The sequence below is a fragment of the Xylocopa sonorina genome, chromosome 4 (genome assembly GCF_050948175.1).
Source record: "Xylocopa sonorina isolate GNS202 chromosome 4, iyXylSono1_principal, whole genome shotgun sequence".
NCBI classification, from domain to species: Eukaryota; Metazoa; Arthropoda; class Insecta; order Hymenoptera; family Apidae; genus Xylocopa; species Xylocopa sonorina.
The window spans coordinates 15,313,658-15,332,201 of record NC_135196.1 but is presented as its reverse complement, the minus strand read 5'-3'; the positions used below and the strand labels follow the sequence as shown (position 1 = coordinate 15,332,201).

The 18,544-nt window shown below is 51.6% G+C and overlaps 1 protein-coding gene across 4 annotated transcripts in view; it reads right to left on the bottom strand.

Annotated features, from left to right (window-relative positions):
* Cut (homeobox protein, cut) overlaps nt 1–16,201 on the bottom strand; it is a 66,160-nt gene extending 49,959 nt beyond the window's left edge. For 3 of the 4 annotated variants that reach the window (XM_076894081.1, XM_076894083.1, XM_076894082.1), the window contains exon 1: nt 15,747–16,200. In XM_076894081.1, the coding sequence (XP_076750196.1) occupies nt 15,747–15,854 (108 nt within the window). In that variant the 5' untranslated portion in view covers nt 15,855–16,200. Of the gene's footprint in view, nt 1–15,746 lie in introns of all 4 variants that reach the window. The other variant, XM_076894084.1, reaches the window with a different exon arrangement.
* Nucleotides 16,202–18,544: the final 2,343 nt, after the last annotated feature.

Here is an 18,544-nt window from a genome sequence, read left to right as displayed (position 1 = left end):
TGCGGCAGGGAAACACTCGAAGCGTACACACGAGTCGCGAAAAGAGAATGCCGAGTTCGAACCCCTCTTACGATCCTCCCCATCCCCTCCATAAGGGGTATGCAGGGAGGTTTTTTTTCGACGAGAGCAGAATACCATCGATGCTAATTCGCGCTTTGTTCGGGACACTTTTGTGCGCTGCAGAAACGCGTCGCGAGGCAAAGTGAAATAGATGTGTGTGTGTGTGTGTGTGTGTGTGTGTGTGTGTGTGTGTGTGTGTGTGTGTGTGTGTGTGTGTGTGTGTGTGGGTGTGTGAGAGAGAGAGAGAGAGAGAGGGTGCTCTTTGTTTCGATCTGATTAAATGGCGCGCTGATTGGCGCAGCCTGAATTAGTAGTCCGTGAAATGTTCCGCGCGCGCATGTAACGTCCTCGGGCCCTTCAACTAAGAACAGGCATTTCTACGATATATTTCGTTTCAGAGTATACGACGGGAAGCGAATTGATTTTCAATAGCCAATGTATCATGGTACATATTCTGCATTTAGTATCGATCGTAACAGCGAGAGGGGGAAGATTCTTAAGAAATGTGTACAGTTTGCGGGATCCGCCCAGTCTAATTATTCAAAATCCGATGAAAGAACTCGGCTCGAAAAAAAAGCTACTCCGCACCGGTCTGGGAGGTCCATTAATCGTAGGACAATAAACGCTCTCCTCTTCTCGAACGAGATACTTTTCGGAGGGTCATCGACCGTCGCCTCTGTTTGCTTTTCTCCGAAGCATGTGTGCCGAGGGCAGCAGCAGCAGCAGAAGCAGCAGCACTCCATGTGGCACAGGTTCCCACGTGTGTGGGACCAAGTTTGAACATCGTCCCACAAAGAAAGGATCAGTGGTAGGAGAAGGAGGCGGACGGTGATCGAAGGAAGGATGAAAGAAAAGGAGGGAGACGTATCTCGATAGAGTACGCGTCGGTACGGCAATATTTAAGAAATGTCAATACATTGCGCCGTAACGGGGACAGAGGGTGGTGGCGGATGAAGGGTTCGTGGATAAAAGTCGGCCGAAACGACGACGACGACGACGACGACAACGACGACGACGACGACGACAATGCCAACGGAGCGAGCGGCTGGGCCATCAGTTCCCGCGCAACTAACCCCGAGGCATCGGTTAAAAAACGAAGGAACCCCTTTGATGTTCTCCGTTGTCCTAATGAAAAATTAAAGCCCCTTCTTAAACATCATTAGACACGGCCACTCTTTCATGTCCTTGGTCGCATCGCGATACGCCCGCAGCGCGTAATCATGGCCCTGAACGAAGATGCCTCGTCTTTTGGTCTGTCGTGGAGAAACGATCGGGTAAAGATTCGGAAGCTGTTTCTCACTGCACGTATCGATAGCTATTACACGCGTATAGAGTAACGCGTAAATTGCGGCGTCGTGACGAACCGATGTTAACCAGTCCAAGACGCTTCCCGACTTATTTTTAATCTCCTTTCCTCTATGCTCGGCAATCATTCCCCCGGCGAATTCCAGACACACGTGCGAGTCAGCACCCGAGATCTTCTCACGCGCGATCCACTAATAAATCACGAGATGGTCGAAAGGAAAAAATCGGTGATCATCTGCTGCGGAAAGAGAGAAACTACAGAGAGGGCTAGTAGTTCTTTCGAACGACGCTTTCTTAGGAAGCGTCCGTGTCCGTTTCCTTTTTCCGATACGAAAAAAAAAAGAAAAAAAAAAGAAAAAAAAAGAAAGAAACGGTTCGCGGGGAAAAGAAGGATGAACGAACGCGCGTCGAGTAGATAATTATCGAACGATTTCTGGACGAGGACGTGGCCATGGCATTAGGACGGAAAAGAGAAAACGGGAAATATTAAACGGTATTTTCGGTCGTTTCCCCAGGGAGAGCGTCGATTTATTCCCGATCGAGGCGCGCGGCGCGCGGCGCGCGGCGCGCGCAGAAACGAATTTCGGTGCGGACAATGGAGGATTTGATACGGCGGAATCGGCAAAAGGGCAGTCCGCGGCCGATGGACTGGGCGATTGTTGAAATTTGCATGAATCGATCACGATTGTTTGGCCGCGAAATGAGCGCGCGCCACCACAGGAGAAAATAATTCGCAACTGGCGTGTACCAACGGGCTGGCCAATCGGGTTACCATTTGCCATTTCGATTCCGCTCGGTCCAACGGACGACAATGGCCGTACACCGGGAATGCGAATCATCATCTTTGCGATCTCCGTTCCGTCGGGGGGAGTTTATAAAAAAGGGGTTTATAAAAATGTTAGCGTCGAAGGAGAGCGAAATGCAAAGACAGCTCTAGCTCGGGAGTAGTTTTAGCGGGTGCGAGGATATCGGTACCTGAGCGAGCACAATACGGGCTATATTTTTATAGGGCCGCCACGGGAGTCTAATGGCAGGCAGCCGGAGGGGGAGGGTAGCCAGAAACAGGGATTTGGTATAGACGTCATTGTTTCCGTTCGGCACCCTTCTTCCACCCCCGAGTGAAAACTACCCCCTTACAACGGTGTGGCTGCCATTGAAGCCACTTTTTCATCTCTCCTCTGCGTTTCTCTTCCCGCGTTCTTCCACACATAGATTACAATATTACCGCGTAACCCACCCTCACGACGCGCCGTTAGCCGCGCCGCAACGCCGGAACGCGCGCGTCCTCTGATATATACGCGCACTTCTGATCATAACATAAATTTTAATGATGGCCGTGATGAAAATATAAGAACGCGGCGATATTTATGACGCCTGGCCCGGCCAGTTCCTGTGCACACGCAACCCCGTCGATCCCCTTTTCCGTGGACCACTCACGACTCCCACACGCCCCCTCCCCCCCCGCCCTCCCCCTCCCTCCCTCTCGAGCTGTTACTTGGAGGAGAACGCACCCGTCACCTCTCTTCCCTGGACGCTACGCTACGCGACTGTAATCGTCCGATTTATAATCGATGATCGATGATTTTTTTTTTCTCTCTTTTTTTTTTTTTTTTTTTTTTGCGATCAGAATATTAGCCTCGATTATTCGATTATCGCTCGAGTCGTAGGGACGGGGACCAAAACGAATCGTTTTTAATCAGATGCTCGCCGGGATCAGCGTTCATCCGCTTAGCTCGCGGTAGTTTTCGCTTTCGTTTCCCGCTTAACAAATCCCCGTGCTGGCCCGCACTTTCGACGCTACGCTTTGGAAATCCTTTGATTCCCATCTTTCCGAAGGCTCGAAAACGTCGATGCGCCTTCGCATGAAAAGGGGTTCCTTCGAAACCGTCGGCTGATTGGGACGATAAAGAGGGCCGCAGGGTCCGCGCGCGCGGGGAGGTAAAACACTAATTAGTTATCAAAGGACGTGGAAGGGTTTGGTGACAAAATAGTAGATCCTGAAACGAGGAGCATCCTCGCTCCCCCGCAACCCCGACGACGGATATAGTACCATCGTCGACCCCTCTAGTTTCTCTTGGTACGGGCGGGCTCCCTCTTCTTCCACCAACAACCCTCCCCGCCCCCTCTATTCATCCCTCTTCTTCGTCTTTGGATACGGTCGGCTCCGTCTGGTGTCTTAATACTCGCGGGAGGAGCGGGCCTGTATTGATTTTCGAATCATTAATTCCACCTCTAATCAGAAGTTGGCATTGGTGGCACGGTGTGCGTCGCGTCGTACCTACTACGTTCGACGCGTTATTGGACGCGCGCGCGATGATTCAGACGATATCATCGAGGGGTGGGAAGAATCGTTTGCCGAGGTCGTTCGATTTAACGCCTGTACACGCAACAAGATGCAACTAGAGAAATCAATTCTCGAGTCTAACACGTTGGAACGTTCTTGGAACGAATCAGAGCGTTACGTTCAAACTACCTTTGGCAATAGTCGTTGAAAACTCTCTCGCTTGCTCGTGGTCGATCGAGGTGTGCGAGAGGAGACTAGACCGTTGCGTTGGTCCACTATCCAGATTGACGGGGCGCGAGAAACGCGGTTTACTCGGTCAACGCAAGTGGAAAATTGCCAATTTACCCGATAACGAAAATCCTCCTATCCTATCCGGTGGTTAAGGTGAGCTGTTCTTTTAAAAGGAAGAATTTTTAGTTGAAAATGCCCTCTCGGGAGACGGGCTGATCACTCGACGCGAATAGAAGCGTTTCTCGAAGGGGTACCCTTTTTCTGTTCGTTCCCACCTCCGCGGTCCCTTTTACCTCGAAACAAAGAACTTGGCCCAATTCCCACGGGCGGGGCGTTGATGCGCAAATGGCAACGACCCGTTCCTCGCTTACCGGGATCGAGTTTGACGTTTAGTGACACCGCGAGTATTAGCTCGTTTAGATATTATTCCGCGAGCCGAGCGAACACACGTACACGTGTCTCTTCGTTCGAAGCTGTAACAAGCAAGCGGGTCCAAGCGGGTAGCGATATAACGGGAGCGCAAAGGTAGTAATGGAAAGGAGCAGGGTAATTAGCCCCGCACGGCTGGGAATGCGTATTTCACTTTGATCAAGTCTGTGTTTTTCTTGGTTGGTCTCCATCATCGGGCGTTGCTGGTTCTTTCGTTTGTCGAGAACAACCCTTACGTCGTTAACCCTTTTGTCTTTGCCCGTTGCACGGTTTAATTATTTCAAAGCCCGGCGAGCGCCACCGTCTAATTTCCGTCCCAGTGTCACCCCTGTGTTTTACGAAAAATTCCCCAAGAACCGGGATGATAGAAAAGGAAGCGTTGGAAGCGACCGAGCGAAACGAGCGTACCGGTCAGATTTTCGCGTGGAAGTGCGGAAGAAAAATTCCCTCTACGAGAATGAAATCCCGTTTCCTCGAGCAGCCTAGCCGGTGATTGCCGTGATTGCCGTGAGCGCGAACGCAGGCGCGCCTAATTTATTAAAGTCCGTGCCGCCTAATGATTCGCGAGATCCAATAATTAGGTTCGTTATCGCTATTATCAAGCCAAGATAAAGGAGTCTCCCGGCAGCCGGAGACGACTCGAAGAATGCGACCGCGGTAATTAATGCAACGGTATATAATAAATATCGAGTGCAGCCAGAGCCCGTTTCGCGTCCCGGGTTTCCCGTTAAATTCAATTCACCACCATGGAAGAGCCGGCGCCGATATGCTCGCCTTCAACTACCTCCACCCATCTACCCGGCGCCGAACGTCGCCGATTTCAACCCCTCTTCGAGCCAAGTACCCTTTGGCTCGAAGCGACAAACAAGCTTGATACCAAATGAAAATCAAATAAAGATTAAGGCCCGACTTATAATCAGTAGATTGCCTCCGGGGTTCTTTTCATCGGGAATTTCATTTGCGTTCCCACTGATTTCTTTCACTCTTCGCTTCCCTATTTTCCTATTATTATCCGCCAACTATATTTCCAGTGGAAAATCGATCAATTCAATTTCATCGTATATTACATCATCTTTAAAATATAACGCGCAACAAGGTATTATTAGCTAAAGAGTTAACCAAACGTCGCATCGCTTTAAACTGCAATATTCGCGACGCTGTTCATTGGTTTAACGCACAATGGAGCGGGCTTTAAAAAATGTACTATACTTTGCGTTAAACCGTATCGCGCGACAATGAAACGTTTTAATGAAATATCGCGTGCAAATATTTATTAGATGGAATTATTTATCTTTTAACAGAGTTTAGACAAAGAAAAGTGAGACGTGGAATTGTCAAGAAATTAGAAAATGTTCTTTTGTCTCTGTTACGAACCGCATTAATGTACGTTGCGACGAAATTTGAGCTTTCGCACCGTCGTGTTAGCCCTCGAGAAGTAAAGCGGGTCGATTTTTAGGAAACCGATGCAAAAAGAGCAAACGATCGGGGCGCGAGACGACGACGACGACGACGACGACGACGACGACGACGACGACGACGACGACGACGACGACGACGACGACGACGACGACGACGACGAGGACGTTCGTTTGGGGAAAAAAAATCTCTCGCACAATTTAGCCAAGGGAGGGGTCTCGACGCGATGAAAAGAGAGCCTTGTTCGCGAATAATGCCGGCCGCGTATTGTTCTAATTATTCGTGCATGCGATTAACGCGTGTCCGACAAATATGCGGCCTTGTCGCGGGAAGAAAAGGGCGAGGAAAGGGGAAAGAGAAAAGACCGACGATACTCCCACACGAGGAGACCCAAGGGGGCACAAAGCGTGTCAGCCGGGCACAATACGGGCCATCTGACACTCAATTAACGAGTTAATACCGTAAATACCGTTGATAATTAAACAAATACGGACTCTCCTCTCGTTCTCCCGTCTTTTCTTGTTTGAAGAGAGAAGAAAGAAAGAAAAAGGAAAAGAAAATGTTTATCAACGATTATTGGCGTTTACATTTCGAATGGTAATTTAAAAAGAAACGAATCTGTACGATTCCAGCTGGCGGCTGCCCGTGCCGTGCTCGTCGTTAATAACGCGGCGAGGAATTGTACCGCGCGGCCGATTATTGTACTGCCGGAAGCGGATGTGTGAAACATAGGAGAGGGGTCGAACGAACGTCGCGTTCCTTGTCGCGAAGAATAGAGGGTCTTGGAAACGAGGGTCTTGGAACGAAGACGTTGCATCCGGCACCGTCTTCGGGCATTTTACACGTAGTATTTGCTTAAACGCGCGGCCATCTCGTCGAGTAATGAACATTAATGACTAATTAATATTTAATGATAACGTTCGAACCTGATCGTTGTTATCATCGTTCGGGAGGCGTAAGAAATATTAAGTAACGCGTCGCGCGCCTCTTTCTCGCCGTTAAACGATATCGTATCGCGTTTGCTCGCCAGCTTCGATACCACTATCGACGCGAACTGTCCCCCCCCCCCCCCCTTTTCCTTTCCGCGGGTTTCCGTTGCGGTGGCAAATCACGAACGAAATCTTCTCACTTGAAACGATATCTATCCGGCGTTGGACAACGTGTTACGCAACGTGTTAGATGACCGGTTAAAGTCGATTCGACCGAAAGACGCAACGTGCCACTCTCCAGCCCATAGGTGGGCCCGGGTGGCACGAATGAATCAACATCAAACAACGTTCGGGCACGTGTAAACATGTATCGGTATTGTTTTCTCGCCTCGAACGAATTATCTCGAGATAATGGTATACGAAACGAAAGGGAACGGAACGGAACGGAACGGAACGGAACGAAAAACGATCTCCGTGAGAGAGTAAATAATATATTAAGGATAGGCAGGTAAGGATACGCGATCAAGTATGGTATGTATCGGTGCAATGGTTTCCAGCGGCAAAGATTGCCAGGAACGCGTAAACACCCCGTAAATTTTCCCGGAGGTGAAGTTAAGAAATTAATTGTCCGGGTAAACGCAAGGGCGTTCCTTAACTTAATTGCAAACTGAAAGTTTGATCATACACGAGGAGGATCATATCGGGATCTCGCGCGGCAGAAGGGGAAGCGAAAGGTTTACGAGAAGAACGTCCGGTAGTAGTGGCTCTCACAGAGTAGCCGAAAGAGCCGAAACATCTGTTTGACATCCCTGTTTGTCAAGGCGTGACTCGGCACTTGCGTCGGCCGTTTCCGTACAAAAGGGATCTTTGCTCCGTTCCTCGGTTCTCGACGAGACAAGTTCTCTCTCGCGATCGATCTACGAACTGCGAACCATTCGCGTCCAATTACGCGTGAAAATCGTAAACAATCGCAAACAGATGGCACCTACATTCAAGATTCCTTTTCATCGAACGTTCTCTGGTTGTACGATGTACAATAGATGTTTTCTGATTATTAGAAATGTTCGAAAAAGGTATACAATGATCGTTACGGCGCAATTGCGATCGAGGAAAGTGCATTTTCATCGCGGTCCGCTCGCGCGTGGATCACTTGTTGCATCCCGTGGGTTGATGGTAATCAAGATTAAGTAGGTGTATCGGGGTTTATTTTATTCTGAAAATCTGTCGGTGGTGGAAATATTTTTCGAGAAATCCATCTTTTCGCGGACGAACGCGAAGAACTATTCTTGATCGCAGTTCTCCAGTTTGCGCATAGAGCCGCAGGCAAGTAGCAGCAAACGACAAAAGCAGCAGCAGCAGCAGCAGCAGCAGCAGCGGTAGTAACCGGCTCGAAGGTTTCGCGCGGTCAATACTTTTACGGGTGGATATAAAACGGTCGCGATAAACGTATCGAGATAAAACGGCGCGCTATCATTGGCCGAGGAGACCCCTCCGCGATCGGCCGTCCCCCCCGGTATCGTCCCGTATCGTCCCGTATCGCCCCGTATCGCCCCGTATCGCCCCGTATCGCCCGGTTTCGCCCGGTTTCGCCCCGTTTCGCCCCGTTTCGCCCCGTTTCGCCCCGTCCGCTTGTTAAAGAATCCCGTATTTGTCCGGCGCGGAGGATCGCGAGTCGCGGGAGAAAGAGCTACTTGTATAGTATATAGCAGAGATACCTCCTATGTACACCTACCTACCTACCTACCTACCTACCTACCTACCTACCTTCTCGTGTCGGGGAGCCAGCGATAGGGAAGGAAAGAAGGAAAGAAGAATGGAGAGGGGGTGGATAGAGTAGGGAGGTGGATCGAGAGGACCTCGACGGAGAGAGGGATCGGCATCTTTCTCACGTTTCCCTCTCGCCCCTCTCGATCGTCTTGGACTCGATCCGAGTTCGATGCCTCGACGCTGGGGGCGAGGGAGGTCGGCGGCGAACGGCGTACCGCGGCGGTGCAGGCGGGGGCGACGGGTGGTAAAATCGAGCGAAAAAGAGACCGCGAGCGAGGAAGATGGAGAGAGGATCCGCGGCACCGCCCCCTTTTTTAACCACGCCTACCCTCGATATAATATTATATCCTCTGCGACTCCCTCCCGACCCTGTGCTGGTGCTCTCTGCCGACCTCCCCCCGCCTACCCCCCTGCTCCTCGCGCCTCCAGCGACCTGTCCCGTGAGTTTCTCTGCTGCGTGCGCGATACGTGCCAGAGAGAGAGAGAGAGAGAGAGAGAGAGAGAGAGGGAGAGAGACAGATACGCGCGTTTCGTTTATGTAGGACGCGCACCGGCACTCGCCGAACGATACAATGCCCACGTTCGGCCAGGATGCTGCTCGGACGACGCGCGACCGAACGAACCTATCGATAAATCGCAAAGTCGAACGCGCGATAATCGCGTTAATCCGGGGATTCCCGCCACCCCTCCCCGGTTTGCCTAGCGCAAACAGAATTCCCCTTTTTTCTCACTTTTTCTCTTCTGTTTCGCGCGTGACGCCCGTGAACGTCTTTTCAACGAGTTGGCTTCGGAAGAACGTAAACGGAGATGGTTCCGCGAGCGGACGTGCCCACCACCATTCCGACGCGTGATTATGCCACGGAGGTCAGAGAGGATCTATGCCTGAGTGCACCTCCGCCATCGCCGATCTCTCCGAAACTCTCGGTTTTTTCTCCATTTCGGGGATTCCCTGCTAATTAACACCTTTTTTTCGACGATTTTCTAATCTCTCTATACATAGGCGGTTGCGAGAAACAAATGAAAAGAAAAGGAGAAGAAGAAAAAAAAAGGAAAGACGCTAGGGGAAGGAAGACGGGCTCGAGGAGTCGAACCGAAAGGGAAATTATTCAAAGTGAAAAAGGAGGAAATACTTTTGCCGAGCCCTTGACACGGAGGAGCTCAAGTGTGGAAAGCCACTTGAAAGCCACGGGCGCTAATTGGATTTACAACGAGTTGGTCTCTCCGTGGACAAAGTTTCGAGTAGCTGCGGAACGGAACGGAACGGAGCGGAGCGGAGCGGATCGGATCGGATCGGATCGGATCGGATCGGATCGGATCGGATCGCAACGTAGCGCAGCGCGGTTTTCTACATTCTAGATCGGTAGGTGTCTTTTGTCAAGTTCTCCTCGCGGAGTTTTTGCGAAAAGTGTCGCTTGGACGGTTAAATATAACGTGTAGGGAATTGATTTGTCGCGGCGCGCGTCGAATCCCCGCGAGCACGCAACGAGACGAGACGATAGGCGATTTCCATGGATCCGAATTAAATCGGTACCGAGACGGGGTTCTTTCATCCCCTTGTTTCAACGGTGCAGCAGAGCACCGAAATAAATGGTAACCAAAGCTAACCAAGGCTAACCAAGGCTAACCAAGGCTAAACAAGGCTAAACAAGGCTAACCGAAATCAATTGGACGGAAGCTCGAATGTAGTTCGACTCGGGTGAGATTCAGAACGGTAAAGGCAACAATGAGTCCAGGTGATAGGTAATTAGAGAGAGCGTTCGCAACGCATCCAAGGTGAGTCTACTTAATCCTCCCCAGCCGGTCGTTTACAACCGGAAGCAAGCGGTCTGATTCACATTGGCCGAGTAATAACCACCTTTGGTTCTAACCGGCAGCGACGACGACGACGACGACGACGACGACGACGACGACATTGTATCCGTATTGAAAATATACGGGCGCACGTGTTACTCGGCCGCGTTATTTCGAGCGACCCGTTTCCTTGGGGGCTCGACGCGCGTCACTGGCCCTTTTTTCGCTCGCGGCACTTGTCGTCGTCTCCCCTTTGGCTGCGAAGCTTCGCTTACTTTGTTCGTTCGTTCGTTCGTTCGTTCGATGCGTTTCGAGATAGCAAGCAAAGTGTGTACGCGGTACGTACTCGAGCAAGTGGGCATTGTTGAGATCCCGTTAAGACAGCCGGATGCGGCTTGTTTTCGCGACGTTTTCGCGGCGCCGTTGGCCGCGCCGAAAGTGCAGAAAACCGTGGCCGCGCGAAAATAGCGGTAACTCGATGGTATAATGCGATGCAGTAGCGGCGGATACGTAGCTGGAGCGCGCGCGTTGCTCGCGTACGCTTGTCGCCCGGCGCGTCCTTCTTCCTTCTCTCCCATGCTGATCGTGACGGGGTACGCCGGGTGGAACAATAGCGCCTCGCCGCGCTGTGAACCGGTGTCGTCTCGACGCCGATGCTTCGTCGAGTGACGCGGATTTCGATAAAAAAGAGAAAACGCCAGAGATTGCAAGTATGCCTGGACCGAGAAGCTAATCTTCCAAGACGGAGGGAATACCCTATATATATATATATATATATATATACGGTTATATATATATATATATACGTATACGGTTGGTAGATGCGCGATACTTGCACCTTGTTTCGTCGATTCTAATTGCGACGAGTTACAAAGTAGAAAGCGCGCTACTAATTGAAACCGTTTCGCAATGGACGATGGCGCAAACGTTGGCGGATCTTGGCGCGAGCCGTGTGATTTACCGGCTGAACGTGGGACTGGAACTCGTTCGCGTAAATCTCGGCCCTAGTCTCGAGGAATGATGATGATGATGATGATGATTATTATTATTATTATTATTATTATTATTATTGTTATTATCCGATCGAGGATCGAGGATCGATAAATGTGGAATAGGGTGTAAAATAATTGGCAGATGGTTCCGTGGGTGTATACATATATATATATATATATATATATATATATATATATATATATATATATATATATATATATATATACGTATAGATGCGTGTATATAGGTATAGTTTCCATTCGATTGGTCTCAATGCAACGCTTCCGCAGAGAGTCAGCGAGCGTGTCTGGTGGTAGCGCGGGGGGCGAAGAGGAGAGGCGGGCACCGAACGAGGTCTCAACTGTACTCGCTCTATACTTGAGGCTGGTACGTACGTACGTACGTACGCGTAGCGTCCGTTTAACGCTGTTCGCTGCGCGTACGCGATCGAAACATTTGGAGAATCGAAAACTGGTAATATCTCGGGGCCAAAGAGACGCGACGGGACGGGCTGTTATCCCGTTTCGAGGGATAGTAGTCTCTAGACGTTGCAGTCTTTTGGGGTTTTCACGCGATAATTGGCGCGATTACACGAGGAGACGGCGCACCTGTGCGAGCAAGAGATTCGGTTTTGACCGCGCGCGGGTCACGGCCTGCGAGTCCTGCGTGGTCCTAAAGTGGTGACGCAACGGTCGAACGAGACCCCAATAGGTCGAGATGAGAGCCATTGTATGGCAATCTTATAATTTAGACAATCACCGATCAATTGAATGGGCCTTTACTACTGCTATACATGCAGCGGCCGTACACCGGCGAGAGTGAATGATGAATGAATGAAGGGACAAGACCGAATGAATGGACGGATAGTTGGCTCCGCTTAAACGTTCGTAAATAACCGGCTGCTTCATTCAATTACCTTCAATCCGCTCGGAGCCAATACAGATACAATTTAGAAGAAAAAGAAAAGGGAAAGCGAAGCGAAGCGAAACGAGCGGAGTCGCGGTGGCTCTGTCCGTTATCGGCGCCGAGAGGAAAGCTGGGCGTTTGCCCGCGACCAACTTCCGGCTGGTTATCAACCGGTCTTCCGTTCACCGAGTCACGTTCCTTTCGGGAATTCGATCGTACCGGCTACGCCTACCGATTCGTTCGAGTAAACGTTCAGAGGCCGAGCGAGCGCGAAAAGCGGAGCAACGAGCGTTGGGCGAGGGTGGAAAATCCGTACCGCAACGTGGAAAGATGTCTCGTATGTTTCGGAGCGTATCGAACTACGGTACGTAAATTGGTGCGTGTCGAGCGAGGAGCGCGCGCGCGCGCTTGCGTCGGCAAACGGAGCGACGCCTGTTTTAAAAGAGTTAAAAATCGGTCAGCACCGAATCGATCGATAGCGGGCAGGGAAAACGATAGCGGGTCGGAAACGATCGGCTCGAGAGACCAGCGGCTTTTCCCTCGAATCCAAGTTTATTTAGGCTGGGTTTACGGCTCACTCTGAATTCACTTAAGCTCGAATCGCCGCAGGAATCGCAGCGATGTCGTCCCATGCGATTCGGAATTTTGGAACCGTTCCAAGCGACCTTTGAATAGTCTCCGAACGCGCGCCGCGGGGTAAAGGGAACTTTTAGCGATCGGAGGCCGACTCGCGGAAAAATTTACGACCACGATAAACCTCGTCCACCGTGCGGGCAACAGGATTGTAAAAACAACAGAAACGAACAGGACAACAAAAATGAATAAATAAAGTGAAATAAATTTTACGTTTTCGCGACGAAAATCTCCCCCCCTTTCTCTCTCTCTCTCTTTCTCTAGAGGTTGATAAATTAGCACCCAAGTTGGTCAACATTGTAGACGAGGAGCGAGTAAGTAAGTAAGTAAGTAAGTAAGTAAGTAAGTAAGTAAGTACTTTGGATATATAACACGCTTCTGCAACAGAAACACTCGGTTTGATAAACAAACACTCGCTTCTATGTTATCGCAGTCGAGTAGCTGGTCGCTGACAATTAAGTAGATACAGCGGGAACGTGCAACGCAGATTTCGATCGTTTGTTCGTTCGTACAGAGACGCATAAATTGCCAGCTATTTTATAGCATCGATGGTCCAAATCGTCGACTAGGAACAAAAGCGGCGAAAGCCACGTTAGACGGTGGTTAGCAGTCGCTATTATCTATTCGCGTTCGATGGATGAGCTCTCGGTCGGGCGAAACCAGAAACGAAGAAAAAGTATGATAATTATGGTGATGATGATGATGATGATGATGATGATGATGATGATAATAATAATAACAATAATAATAATAATAATAATAATAATAATAATAATAATGACGACAACAACAACAAGAACAACGTCAACAGTAATGACGATGATGAGAATAATAAAAAACTGCAATAGTGCAAGTCGTTGAACGAGAATACGAAACAAAGAGGGAATAATAATGGCGGGAGGGTGGGGTGGGGTGGGGGGAGGAAGGAAAAAAAGGATGAAAGAAAAAAAGAAAAGAAGGAGGGAGAGAGAGAAAAAGTGGAAAACAATCCGGTGGTGCTCGATTTTCGATTCTTCGTTTCGGTGAATGGCAACAGGCACAATAGCGGGAGGAGGGTGACGGTTGTTGGGTGGTCGGGGCAGAATTTTCCTCCGCTTCACCGGATCGGGTCGAAGGCGGGCGCTGGTTGAACATTTCGAAAGGTGGTTGGCGGGTTCGCGCGTGATCGCCGCGTCAGTTGCACGCACACGCGTGGCAAATTTGAAAATTTGCTGGGACGGCCGCGCGGAACGGGTGCAGAGATTCTTGGAAACGGTCCTCATTACGGCTCGCACGAGACTCGCATTTCGCGATGCGTGTATACCGATATTTTTAGAGCGTGGGTGAATCACTGGTTTGGCGGGAGAACTCCGCGGCTCCGACGGTTAAACGGCGCCGATTTCAGAAATAACGTATCGTAAGATTAAACCGTATCCTATCGAGAAAAGGAAGCTCCCGTGGTAAATAAAAGTGCGCTGCTGCTGCTGCTACTGCTGCTACTACTACTACTATCCGAAATAACCCTCTGTATATATATTTTTCTATTTCGAGATGCGGTACGCGCGATTCTAATAGTTTCCGTGGACGAGGATTTGCAGCGGTGTAATTTTTGAAATAATACTCGGCGTCGGTTGTCCGGGCGGCGTGGCGCGTCAGGGCACGGGAACGTCGGAGCACGCGTGACTCACGTCTCCGCGACGCGACGTCTCCGCGGGTCGGCAAGTGCCGCCGCTACACGGGGATCTCGGGAACCGCGTCAGGGATCCCCCTACTGACAGCCGCCGCGTCTAATGCATGCACGTACGCGTATGCATGTATATAAGGGGACGCGAACGCGTTGGTGGGGACTGGTTCGATCAGCGCCAGGGGGGAATAAACGGGAGAGTGACGGGAAAAGTTTTGTCCATTCACGGTCGACGCGGTTCTCGTATAATTCCGAGTACGGTTCGCGGTCTCGTTCCACGCGCACGGTTGCTCCGCGTGCGGAAACGGGAACCGATTACCTACCGAATTTCCTCCGCCCTTGCGTAAAACTTTCAAATCGACTCGCGTTCTACGTTTTCACTTTCCTCCTCTCGAAACGTGTCAGCGGGACGTTGTCCTACCCGCTCCCATCGATCCTCGCTCTGCCTCGCGACCGCGACCTTTCTACCTAAACTCTGCTAATCGTCCGTTTGCGCGTTACGAACCAAATAGTCTGGCCATCTGTCAAACTTTCATCTATACCGTATTCTTTTCCATTGTCGGAGATACGCGAAACGGACGAACGGTACCGACACTAACGGAGATAATACTCGGGTTATTTCAATTGCAAATCGGTTCGAGTTTTCTTCACACCTGTTGTGTCATGAATATTTAAGAACGATAGAAAATGATAAAAACACTGGTTGCGACTAAATCTTGTCTCCTTTTTATACGGTCACACGCAGCCGTTTACCGGTGTTTGGCGTATCATATTATGTTGGATAAACAAACGTTTGATCGTTTCCAGGATGATGTTTGTAGCAAGTAATAGGTCAGTAAGGACTAATTGTCAGGTGTTGGAGAGAGAGAGAGAGAGAGAGAGAGAGAGAGAGAGAGAGAATAGTATAGCATAGTATAGTATGGGCAATGTATGTGGGGCAATGTTGTTGCCGGGCTGGCCGAGCGGTCGAGCCACATCGTCCCCCCTAAATCGTTCAACTATCCTCGAAACGGCAAGTGTCGGGGAAACTTTGCCACCCTCGCTCGCACCCTCGTTGAAAGCGAGGGGTCGCCGGGAGGTTGGTCCAAGTGGCCGGGAACTTGACCAACAATTACCAACCGAAAGACAGAGGGAATCGGGCGAGGAGAACGGTGACCGATCAGTTGGGTAGGTAGGTAGATAGGTAGGTAGGTCCACGCAGAGAGGTGCGACCCGGAAGCTACAAGTGTCCGCCGCGCGGTAAACCGGTGACGGCGAAGCGTGCCGCGTATATCGAGGGTGCAGAGGTTGTGCAACGGGGTGATAGAGGGTGAGATGATAGAGGCGCGAGATCGCTTACCTGTTGCCAGAACTGGGCGAGCAGGTATATACGCTCCTTCTTGAACAGCCAGTCCATGGACTGCATGGCCTGAATGTCCAGCGAGTTGGCCTCCGCAGAGGCCTGCATGCTGGCCAGTGCCGGCGTGTTCAGGCTCGCTAGAACGGGCTGCTGGAGGACGGACGCGTTGCTGCTGGCTAGCAGATTCGCGTGGTAGACGGACGGTGCATCCTCCGAGCCGGCAGTAACCAGTAGTTGGGCCCCGATCGGCGCTGATGGCCCCTGAAGGCCCAGTGACGAAGCCACTTTGACGGCTTCGAACTTCTCCGCCGGGCCCGAAACAGTTCCCCTTGGTTTCCCGGCGGCGCCGACGCCTCCTGGGGCGCGCGCCTCGGCCGGCGGGCCCGTCGCTACCGTCCGTTAGTCCTCCGATTATTCGCGCACTCTCCTCGAACACACTCGAGCCGTCGCACCGTATACACCGTCACACGTTCACCAGATATCGCACAATGTCCTCCTCTTCGAGTTCACCAAAGTCATCGAACAAGCGAGCCGACCGCCGCGGTTACCCCGGTGTCGCCAGGGGTGGGACCACACCAGCCGTATCGAATCTCGTCCCGAGCCGTGCGTCAGGCTGCCCGTCGTCGTTCCTCTCGCGGCGGCATACTCTGTTATCGCACTCTGGCACACTCGCGCGGAAAAACCGACGAGAATGCACTGCACGCGGTCACACTTCACTTGCTCCGGTTTTTCCCTCGTCTCGTCGTTTCGTCCTGTCTCGTCTCGTACGCTTCTCCTCGCCTCTCCGCTCCTCTCCGCTCTTCTTCTAGCCACGGCGTGTCTCTCGTCTCGCCTCGTCTCGTCTCGTCTCGCCTCGCCTCGCCTCGCCTCGCCTCGCCTCGCCTCGCTTCGCCTCGCCTCGCCTCGCCTCGCCTCGTCCCGTCCCGTCCCGGCCCGTCCGGTCCCGTCCCGTCTCGACTGACCTCGGGAAGAGAGTACGAGACCCGTCCTAGCAGGCACCTAACCTGAAACTAAGAGCTACCGAACGACCGATGCGATGTCTGGAGGAGGTCCACGGCACTCGGAGGGGATTGGGCGGCGCGAGCCGGGCATGGTGGGAGCCGGCCGGCCCACCGGCCGACCAATAGCGCGCCGCCCAATACCCCCACCGGCCTACGCGGTACTCGCGTTCAACGGAGAGCGTCGCCGCGGTGGGGATAAGCTGCGCCGCGGAGGGAGACGCCGCGGAAAGGATCGGAGGCTGGCTAGGTGGTCCCTACCAGAGCGGATCTCATATATTTTCAACTCCCCTTTCCGCCCTTTTCTCCGACTCTTGCCGATTGTCGGTTCCCTTCTTCTTCTTCTTCTTCTTCTTCTTCTTCTTTTTCCTCTTCTTCTTCTTCTTCTTCTTCTTCTTCTTCTTCCTCTTCTCCTTCTTCTTCTCCTTCTTCTTCTCCTTCTCCTCTTTCTTCTACTTCTACTTCTTCCTCCTGATTCTCGTTCTCTTTGGCGTCTCCATCTCCTGCTCGCATCTACGTTTCTTATTTTCACCCCCTCGTACTCGATTCGGTTCCGTTTCGTAGATTCTCACCGCCCTCCCCCCATCGACCGGTCGACCGTTCTGTGGACAGCAGATCGCGCTTTCGTCGCGATCGAGTTTCGACGGCGGGGGTTACCGATTACGCGTCGAGCGTAGCTTTGCCACCGATGCGACGCCCTCCATCTTGTTCTTCGACCCTTTCGGCACCGTTATCGCCGTCGAAAGCAGAGCGAAAGGGTCGATCGTTTCGGACTCGTGTTCCCCTCGCGGTTTCCAGAGTCGCGAACGCGAAAGAAAATGTATACTTTTTCAAACGGAGACGAAAGTTTGAAAGTCGCGTCAACAGCTGTCGAGCGGTGTATAGGTAGGTATCGTATCGGGTAACGTTCTCGCGATGCGTTCGATCCGATTGCCTCGAAGCGGGAAAGACGCGTCGCCGCTTCCGGCGAACGCGTTAATCCGCGTTACCGTGTTAAGCGCGCTTCGCGACAGTCGAGTTAACCGGCGCCGGAGAAGCCTGGATAATGCAACTTTAATTTCCTCGTCGTTCGCCGGTTACACGGGTTAATCATCGTCGTTGGATGATAGTCGCTGTTGACGCGGAAACGAAAACAACTGTAACTCGATTCACGCCACGAACGCCACGTAGATAGATAGATAGGTAGATGGGTAGGTAGGTAGGTAGGTAGGTAGGTAAGTACTTGTTGCTGTGCCTTTACGCTGATCGATTTCTCATGTCGGACATGAGAGGACGATCGACGTCGCAACGTCGACGGAGAGACCGGTGAGTGGAGGAAGATCCGGTAGCGGGGTGGTATCGTAACGGTGAGTTGGATTCGGAGGTGTCGAAAAACCGGACGAGTACGACTCGCCTATGGAATTTCGCTGCTCGCAGCAGCGGGGCTCGCTTTCTTCGCGCGGTCGCACGCTACTCGATATACTGGCCGACGATAAACGAGCATCCCCCGCGGCCCCTCGCGTCGCGACCCCCGTTCGGTAAGGAACGCGATGCCCTGTTCGAGGGCGATTGTAACAATATCTTCCGGCGGGCGCGAAGGATGCGCGCAACACTGCTAACTTACTCAAGTTCAAGAGCCGCGTTCAGGGACGTGGCGCGAGCGCGCGCTCCTTCGCGCGGATTCTTTTCTCGCCGGTTCGGCTCTCGGACGATAAATTTTCTCTCTCCGCTTTGAAAAACGAGAGGAGAGATGGTTCGAATGGGAACGCGACGGGAAAAAGATCGAGGAGAGCGCGGGCGTGATACGTTCGGGTTCGTTTG